This window comes from Microtus ochrogaster, unplaced genomic scaffold (assembly GCF_000317375.1).
Source record: "Microtus ochrogaster isolate Prairie Vole_2 unplaced genomic scaffold, MicOch1.0 UNK56, whole genome shotgun sequence".
Lineage (NCBI taxonomy): Eukaryota > Metazoa > Chordata > Mammalia > Rodentia > Cricetidae > Microtus > Microtus ochrogaster.
The window spans coordinates 2,461,658-2,471,412 of record NW_004949154.1 but is presented as its reverse complement, the minus strand read 5'-3'; the positions used below and the strand labels follow the sequence as shown (position 1 = coordinate 2,471,412).

Below are 9,755 nucleotides of genomic sequence, written 5' to 3'. Positions count from 1 at the left end.
AGGCATGCACACTCATATACACTTGAATGCAGCCCCTCCCCTTAATACACACACAAAGTAACACAGAGCTAGCTGGGAACCTGGAGACTGGATTCAATTCCTCATTCTGCCACTAAGCTGCTGGTGCCTTTAAGGAAGTCAGTTCTGTCTTTAAGTCTCTGTTTTCCTATCTGCAGAATCTGCTAATGTAGGTTCCAGCATCTCTAAGACACACGGCCCAGGATCTGTGAGTCAGTTATAGGAATCTTCTTGACTCCAAATTATGGCTGAGATAGTCCACTCGGCCAAATTAAGGATAGTCTTAATTTATATCATGCACATCACCGTTAGCGCACCTGCTAGCGCTTCCTCTTGGTGACTTGTCTTTTGTGTGATGTGTGATTTATGCATCATACTTTTATTTCCACCAGAGCCGTTTGTGGTGAGGTGGTTTGCCCAGCTTGTGGTGGTAACTCTCCCTGAGTTTTTAGTTTTGCCTCTTGCTGAGAAGCCTAAGACACTCACATGATGTTTATGCTAATTCCTTGGTCTGGGTTAATGGGAACTAGAGTCACATCTGTGTTGAAACAGGTTTTCGTGACTTTGGGGACAGTTCTTAACCCCTAGAGCACTAAACATAAGATCAGTGGCCTGTGTCCCTCCCACATCATTTAAGGCCCCAGTACCCAGGCTTGGGTTCAGAAAGCCCCTTAAGGTCAGGGGAAATCTCTTGCCTCTTCTCTTCTGCCAATACATAAGAGTATAGTCATGATCTGAAGGAGGGCAAACCCTGGGTACTAGCCACTTTGCTTAAAAAAAAAAAAAGCTCCAATGTGCTCTGCTGGGCCCCATGCTTTTCCTTTCACAGTCTCAGCACCAACAGCCATGTTCTCCCTGCCTGGGACTCCAGGGGTGACGAGTGGGATTTGTCACACCTCATGAGACGCTGATCCCTGAAGATGGGTAGTATATCTGTGGTAATCTGTGCCTTTGTGTTCCATTCACCTCTCCTTTCGTAAGACTCAGACTTCCCTGTGGTTTCAAACTTGGTCAAAACTACTTTTCCCCCATCTTGCCCCGCTCATTGCTCATGTTGTGCAACCAACCACGTTCGGATACCTCCGAAGTACCTCCTGGTGAGTCAGTGAGGTTTTTTGTTGTTGTTGTTGTTTGTATTTTGTTCTCATTTTCTTGTGGAAATATGGGTGAGGGGTTACTTTTAGAATCAGAAATGACACAAAGACGGTTGCATCACCAACAGCCTACCCTAGCATGGGTAGGCTCACAGAAGTTGGAAACCTAGAGCACACTGTACAGCTAGAAGGGGGCTCAACAGTTTGGAGACCATCTCTTCCAGCCAGCTCAGGTAATGTGAACCCCTTCCATGTGACTCTTCAGGGATCATCTTGCGTCTTCTAGGCAGCTTGGCTGGTCTGAGCCTCTTCTAGGCAGTTCAACTTATCTGAGAATGTCTCTCAGAAGTCCTTTCTATTTATACCTAGCTAGTTGTCGTAGGATTTTGTTGCTGTGAAGAGACACCATGACCACTGCAACTCTTGTAAAGGAAAGCATTTAATTGGGGCCGACTTACAGTTCAGAGGTTTAGTATCATGCCAGGAAGCATGGTTGCACACGGGCAGACATAGTGTTGGAGGGCAGCAGAGAGTTCTAGATCTATAGGCAGCAGGAAGAGAAAGAGACACTGGGCTTTTGAGATGTTTATTTCCCAAACTTAGGGAGTGTCCTGGTGAGGTTTTTGTTTTTGTTTTTGTTTTGTTTGTTTGTTTGTTTGTTTTTCCAGCTTGACATAAGCAAGAGTCATGGGAAGAGGGAAGTCAGCTTAGGAAAATGTCCCCAACAGACTGGCCTGTGGACGAACCTGAGGAGCGTCTTCTTGGTTAATGATTGATGTGTCAGGACGCACATTGATGTGACTGAGCAAGTCATAGGGAGCACAGTAATGAACAGCGTTCCTCTATGGCCTCTGCTTCAGCTGCTGCCCTGAGTGCCTGCCCTGATGCCCCAGACATGAGTGTGACATACAAGATGGAATGTTTGCTTTCCCTTGAGAACACTCTGTGTCTTGAGAAGCTTCCCTCCGAGATGGAAAGTTTTTATCTCAGAGGAGCTTGGTATGCAACAGCGTGAGAGCTTTGAGAACATTCACCCAGCATAAAAAACAATCGCTGCCCCCTTTGCTTGTCTGTTACCAACAGCATCTGAATGGGGGTTTCCGGGAGAGGGCTGGTGAAGGTCCAGAGGTCAGGTGTTCTGTTTGTAACTGTTGTGCTTTGAAGTTCTTGGTGTTGCTCTACGAGAGGACATCGCCCCCTGGTGCTCATGAGGTGTATTGCAGAACAATAAACTGCAAATGAACAAGCACAAACTGTGGTTACTCTGAAGGGCCTGCTTTTGTAGAAGTGCTTTGGCACCTGTCTCAGAAGCATGTGGATTACTTCCTCTACGTGTGAGCAACCTCAGTCCGACTAGCTAGATAAAGGGAAAACCCCTTTATTTTCTAAAACTTTCCACGTCTCTTCTACCCACACATTTGACCTGGCCTGAGTCTAGGTTCCTCCCAATTAAACAGACCACATGGCAAGGGAAAGGAGTGTGACTTTGTGGGAAAATGGTTATCTTGAAAGCCAGAAATGTTAACTTTTTCTTAATATTAATTTGTTTTGATTTTATGTGGGTCCCCTGGGACTGGAGTTGTGGAGGGTTGTGTGCTGCTGTGTGAGTGTTAGGAATACAATCTCAGAGAGCCGCAAGTGCTCTCAGCTGCTGAACAAGTCTCGGGTCCTGAATACCAACTTCTTGAAAGTGACTTCACTTGACTACGATGGAGTATAGTCTTTAATCATTTGCAGGTGGGTTTTCCCCTTCAAATAAACGTTTAGTTTTAATGATTCTAACACTGATTAGAACACAATAAGAAAGTAATGAAGGCTTCCAGTACACATTTTAACAAATATTTATATGCATCTTTGTTAGTAGAAATATAAATTAGTGAGATACTTTTGTCTCAATGGGAGTCTCCTGTTGTGCTGGACAGGCTTAGTAATCCTTAAAGAATTCACAGAGGAAAGTCAGCACTTTAAGACGAATTCTTAGCTTGGCTGAAATGTAAAACTCATTTAGAACCCACAAGGCATGAAGAAAAATGTTTTAATACTGAACCTTTTAATACTAAAAGGGCAGGTTTGGTGAAGAGGTAATGGAGTCAACCCCCTTTGACAGGGCAGGAGGGAGGCAGAATTCAAATTCAGCTCTTCACTCTTCTCTGCAGTGAATGAGTAATTCTTCCCACATTCCCAGAGGCTGAGACCACTGTGCACTCAGAAGGCCTACTGTGTGCACAGCCCTTGACTGTAGACGGTGGGGAGAGAACACATGGTCTTTCATAGAAGATGGCTCACTGGTCACACGCTGTGGTGAATAGGTACACAATTTCTGAGGCGGCTGTGGAGTAATTTTTATGTTGTAGAGAATCAAATCAGATATTAAAATTGAACAAAACCCCAACTATTGCCAGGTGTCAATAATGTACCCTGCCAGATATCCTATGAAAGTCATTCTTCAATTGAAATAAATGTCACAAGTGGTTCTTGAGGCCTTTTCCAGTTAACTTAATGACATAACTTTTTTTTTTGGATTTTCGAGACAGGGTTTCTCCGTAGCTTTTGGTTCCTGTCCTGGAACTAGTTCTTCTAGACCAGGCTGGCCTCGAACTCACAGAGATCCGCCTGCCTCTGCCTCCCGAGTGCTGGGATTAAAGGCGTGTGCCACCACCGCCCGGCATAACTTTTTTTTTTTTAATCACATCAGCCCTGTGTCTAGCAGGGAAAGCAAGCCAAAACTGAAAGAACAGGACATAATGAATTTTGGATTTGGTTTTAGTTTAAAGGAGGAAGTAAACTTAAGTGGGGGCTTATTCTGACTTTTGCATTTTTCACCCCTTGGAAAATAAAGACTTGTAATATGGGGTGTATGTATGTCTGTGTCTCTGTGTTTGTTCCCACACTTACGGTGGGAAGACATGAAGGGTGAGTGTTAATCACAGAAGAAGAAAGACTTATATTTTTGGTAACATCGAAGATTAAACCATAATAATTGACCTATCTAAACAACAGTCCCTTTCAACGTCTGCCTGAGGCCGGCGAGAAGAAATCAGCCAGTTCCTGGAACATTGGGGTCCTCCTGAGTTTTACATTTCTTGATTTATTTCCAGTTTCTTACCACCCTTTTGCTTCTGAGCTCGTATGAGAAGTTTGTAAGTTAAAATATTTCCTGAAGGTTTGTTGACACTATTCAGAAGTCTAAAATTGATCTGGACAAAGGAAATCCTAACTGTGGGGCAGACAGAAAATGGGCTTGCTACGAGTTCCCGGTCCTTTGAGGTGCTTGGGCTTGCTATGAGTCCGCGGTCCTTTGGGGTGCATGGGGAGTTGACACAGCCATGAGAGTTCAGGAAGTTCTACAGCACTGACTGAACAGGACTGTCTGTGTGGTGGCATTTTATTTGTATTGTAATAAATAAAGTTTGCCTGAAGGTCAGAAAAGCAAACCAGTCAGTCACTGGCTCTTACCTCTACCTTAGTCCGAAATAGTGATCCTGTCTCCAGGAATCTCAGAATGAGACTGTGTGTGAGAGCTGTCTCCTCCCATTGTATAATCCTCTCTAGTGCTGGGATTAAAGGTGTGTACCACTACTGCCGGTTTCTATGGCAAATTAGTGTGGCTACTGGGATTAATGGTGTGTATCACCACTGCCTGGTCTGTAAGGCTGATCAGTGTGATGGTTTTACTCTCTGAACTTCAGGCATGCTTTATTTATTAAAAATACAAGTGAAATATCACTACATGCCTGTGTCTTTTCAGAGTCCTGACTGCCTCTGAGAGCATAAAACCCCAAACAAGATACAGGGATGGTAACATCTTCTGACACACAAATTGGAAACTTCTGTCGACTTCAGACTAAATGCAGTTTCATCCCAAAGCTCTTGTTGCTCCCTGGCCTATCTCTTTTCACATACAGAGATTCAGGTGAAGGTGACCTGTGACTTGTTGGGAATGCACACTCCCATTCTGGCTGGGAACCAGGGCTGGCTTTCGCTGAATTAGTTGAAATCTTTCTTCCCCTACCTTGTTCACATTGATCCTTTAATCCCCAATGCAGAGACATGAACACAATCACAGCATTATAAAACTTTCTTTTTATTGCAGCTTTCATTTTACTCCTTAGGAAGGCAGAGGTGAAGGAGAAAGGAGTAAAAGAAATGCTTGAACCCATGCTTGGAGGTGAGAGAAACTGTTCCATTCGGGAAGAATTAAGCTGGAGTTGGATCCTGCACTCCATCAGGAGTGGCTCTAGCTCTTGCAAAAGAAGGAAAAGGCATTTTTGAAGTTACTTTGTATTCACTCTTCTTAGACCTCCGGTGGCCATAGATGGCCATGGCAATGAAAACACCTACTGCCAGGATAGCCCCAACTGTGATTCCAGCAATGGTTTCTCCTGATGTGCTTCCTCTGTGCAGTCCCGATGGCCTCTCTAGCCTCCACTGCTGGGCATAGGGTTCGGCACTATCGCTACTTGTCTCTTCATTAGAGCTGGTGTCAGACTGACTCATGAGAGGAAGCTGAGTGTAAGGTGGTAGCCTAACAGGGGCTAGGGAATCTTTTGTAAAGATTCCAGCCTTGACACAATAGGACACTTGGCAACCATCATTGATAACAGCTAGCTGTTGGCTGAAGCCCCCAGGACACTTTTGCAGAAATGATTCCCCCAAGTCTCTGGATGTTGAAGAATTAACCAAAGGGTTCCCCTTTGTGCAACTGAAGAACCCACCAAAGGGGACTGAAAACTTATGCCCCAGCTCATGATCCATAGAAACACATACCTTGAGGTTCTGTAACAGACTCAGTGAAAGGTACCCAGATGGGCATGACTGTTCATTTGTCACAGGGTTGATGCTCTTGTCAGTGAAGACTCCCCCAAAGAGAAGTCCTGAGTTTTGGGATATTTGACTACTGGCCACACACCAATAAGCCCTGAATTCAGCCTTAGCCACTTTGAATACATTTTCATACACTTTCTTACAGAAGATCTTGAGGATGCACTTCTGTCTGCATTCTATGTCCCTGTAACCCTCCTCATGGGTCTGAGTCAGTAAATGGACAGTACTGTATCCAGAGGGACAGGAGAAATCACCAGTGAGTGGATTCTTCTGTTCCAACTCTTGGCAGAGATTTAGTGAACTATAAAAGAGTGGTTGGCACACCTGATAAACACCTCCGAAGGGAGAGTTGGCTACCTTACCATCGCAGGAGCCGTCATCTGTATTGGCTTGAAAATTGAAGTTGGGAGAATCGACATTTGTGCAGCCCGGGTATGTGTTAAAGTTGTAGTAGTTTCTCACAGCGGTTTCCACTGTCTTCGACAGCTTCTCCACCAAGTGGTACGGAAAACCAGGCAGCTTGTTAGGCTTGATGAAGAAATGCAGAGGCAAACCAGATCGGTCTACTGCCACCAAGTGGTTAGCCATGCCATTCTGCCAGGTTTCTAAGGTGATGCCTGGGTAGAATGGAGCCCCTCCGATGCTCTGCATCCTGGAGTTGGTTCTGTTAGCAAGGTAGCCTCTGGTCAAGCTATTTTGGTAATCAAAGCCTACTTCAGAGTTGAAGTTCACAGCCTTTGCGAAAGTGATTCCAGCAGAGGTGGTCACAGCGACATGGTTTCCCTTGTGGTTCTTAAGGAAGGAGGACCTTATGTGGTCCTCCTGAATGAGTGCGGCCCCAGCATCCACACTGGTGATTACGTGTGTGCCATAGTTGAGGACCAACAGTTCTGCCAGGTAGGTGGCCATCTTTGTCTGGTTTTTCTCTAGATGGTCACATATTTCCATGAGCTCTTTCTTAAATCCCAAGCTGAGTTCTGAACTTGGGTTGTTTTTCACTGTGTAGGCCAAATTTCTCACCTGAACTCTTGTAGTTACAGCATGGTCCTTCACTTGAAGGGTCTTCATCCTTTGGAACTCAGAAGAGAACTTGCCATTGACTTTGAAAGGAAAATCAAGCCCCATGTTGATGGAAGCTGAGGTGGTGCTGCGGTAATTCACCCAGGAGTCCAGGATTTCTGAGTTCATGTCCAGGTTGCTCTCTTTCTGAGGAATAGTAAAGACTTCATCGGGGATGATGTAATGTCCATCTTCTGTGGTCTTACAGTTGGTGTATGTCAAGTCCATCACCCGCCCCATGTCTATGTTTCTCAGATTATCCCAGCCGCCTCCAGGTAGCACTTCCAGAACGGGTATATTGAACGCCTGTTGGCACTTTCGAAAACTAGTTTCACTGGTCTCTCCTAGGAGCTTGTCTTCTTCAGCACATGCTACTGCGGTCCAGATGAGGACTGTGACAATGAAGCTGTTCATGGTGAAGATAGCCCCAGTCACACACTGGTCCTGGACATGCACCAGAGAGCCTGGGACAAACTGAAAGACAAAAAGAAAGCAATTGCTTAAACAGTAGTTGCTTGAAATTTAAACAATTCTCCTAAAACCATAAGTTGCTCTTCAGCCTGTGTTAGCTGAAAAATTGGCAAAGATAGTTGGTTGGAAGACTAACGATCACTTGAGCATGCAACAAAATATAGTATAACATACAAGTGAACACATACTGTGCATACTTTCCACCCGTTTTCTCCAACCAAGCTGTTCACTCTGCGGTAATGCATCCTCAGAAGAAGCAGATCCCACATCTCACCTGCTCTTTACCTGGGGAGCCTGTTTTGGCTTTTTGGTTGCTCTCTTGGCCTTGTTCCAAACTTGGCTCACTGTTCTGTTCTCTTGTCAGTCTCCAGTGCCAGATTCTTTTGCTGAATATGAAGAGGTCAGTAGCAACATTTGCCCTTCTTGACATGCTTTTATCTCCACCAGGTACAGGGTATTTCTACCTCGTGGACAAGCCTTAGATTTCTCATTGGCTTACTGAGACTGGAGGCTGTCCTCTCAGAAGAAAGGCGGGAGAGTATCATGCACGCACGTTTTGTGATGTCTCATCGCTACAAGCCCTCCTGTTTTGGTGTGTGTATGATATTATCTGGGGCTGAGATAAAGAATGAAGACAATTCTGTTTGCAGTATCCTGGGACACTTCAGTCTGACTTGCCCTAAGCATTTCATGTGAGTGAGTGAGTGAGTGAGTGAGTGAGTGAGTGAGTGAGTGACCTTGTTTCCTTTCAGATAAAAATATCACAAAGAAGACAACAGCCACTCTATTATCTCAGTTTTAATTTTTCAAAAACATAGAGTGATCAAGAAATATGTGTGCCTGTGTACAAACACATACCTTTTTCTGTATATTTAATTTGCAAGTGTACATTTTGTACTTTTAAGTTTTCCAACCCACTGTAGGTGTATAAAAATAAGTGTGACTCTTCCTTACAAAATTAAAGAAATTAAAATTCATCTTTATATCATTTGAAGAACATAGTTTTATGTCCTTCCCCATCTCTCTTTCTGTGCTGATGCCAGTTCTGTTAAATAATGATTTAGAGATACATCAGACCCAGTGATCAAGGATCAGAATTAAAGGAAGTTCATCTCTATGAGTTATTTAGGAAAATTAAAATGTGTCTTTGTACATTAACTAGTATCCAGGGACTATAGAGAAGCCAAAAACAGTTTGAATTGCACCGTCATGGCTCCCCAAAGCATACCATAACCAACATGCAGCCATGTTTCAATTTTATAGATCAATGTTGTTACCTATCTGACTTGAAGTTTTCAGGGAAATGAATAATGTTGGGTCATCACTGATATAGCAGAGGAGAGAGTTTAGAAGGGATGAAAATAAATGAGAGTTTAAAAGTTCTGTTCCTGGTCTTCACAAACGAGTTTCTCTGGTCACTGTTGAAACCATAATGGTGTTCTGTAAATACAGAACTACCACAGTGTGACTCTGTTCATGCCACAGAACCCAGCTTAGGGAAACTGACTTATACCAATCAACAAAAAAGACTGTTTGTTAGCAATGTCTAGGCTATGCTTAGCTGGAAAACTCGGGCACCTCCGAGGACACTGTTCCTTAGCTTATAATTGGATGGTTATATGCTAATACCTCAGGAGAGGGAGGCCAGAATTAGAAAACTGAGCATAGAAGCAGCTGTCAGGATTCTGTATTTGAGTCCTTCTCTTCCAGTTTCAGGCATGGCTGGCTGGAAGTGGAATACTCTCCCTCCTACATTCATCTGGAGACAGACAAGCAATTTCTCATTCTTTGTTGCTGTTTTCTTGAGCTCATTCTTCTGAAAGAAGAATAGCAGCGAGGTCAATGTAGGCAGTTCTAAATCTAGATGTTTCTAAACACTTAATGTCTGCCTTTTTTTCTTTGCTACAGTCTTCCTCCTCAATTTTGGCATAGAAAATGAAAATTAATATAGTCATGGAATTCATCAAGGGTTATATAGCAAACTGTTTTAGTAGGACAAGGATAAGAGAGGTCAAGGAGAAGTGAATATAATCAAAATATATTATGCATGAAGACGCCATGATGAATCCCATTATGGATAATTGATACATGCTAGTAAAATAGTTAAATTTTAGAAACATAAACACAAAGGTTTTAAATTTTTTTAAGTTCATTTTACATACCAACCACAGTTCCTGCTCCCTCTCCTCTTCCTGCTCCTCCCCATCTTCCCTCCAACCAACCCTAAAATTAAAAACATTTTATAGAAAACACAATTCTTTTAAAATGACTTATTTCTCTCTCCCTCCC

The 9,755-nt window shown here is 43.6% G+C and overlaps 1 protein-coding gene across 1 annotated transcript; it reads right to left on the bottom strand.

The window, feature by feature from the left end:
* Positions 1 to 5,309: 5,309 nt before the first annotated feature.
* LOC102000588 (macrophage-expressed gene 1 protein) lies at positions 5,310 to 7,409 on the bottom strand. The gene has a single exon (XM_005369705.1). It carries the CDS (start codon positions 7,407 to 7,409, stop codon positions 5,310 to 5,312), a length of 2,100 nt encoding a protein of 699 aa, XP_005369762.1.
* Positions 7,410 to 9,755: the final 2,346 nt, after the last annotated feature.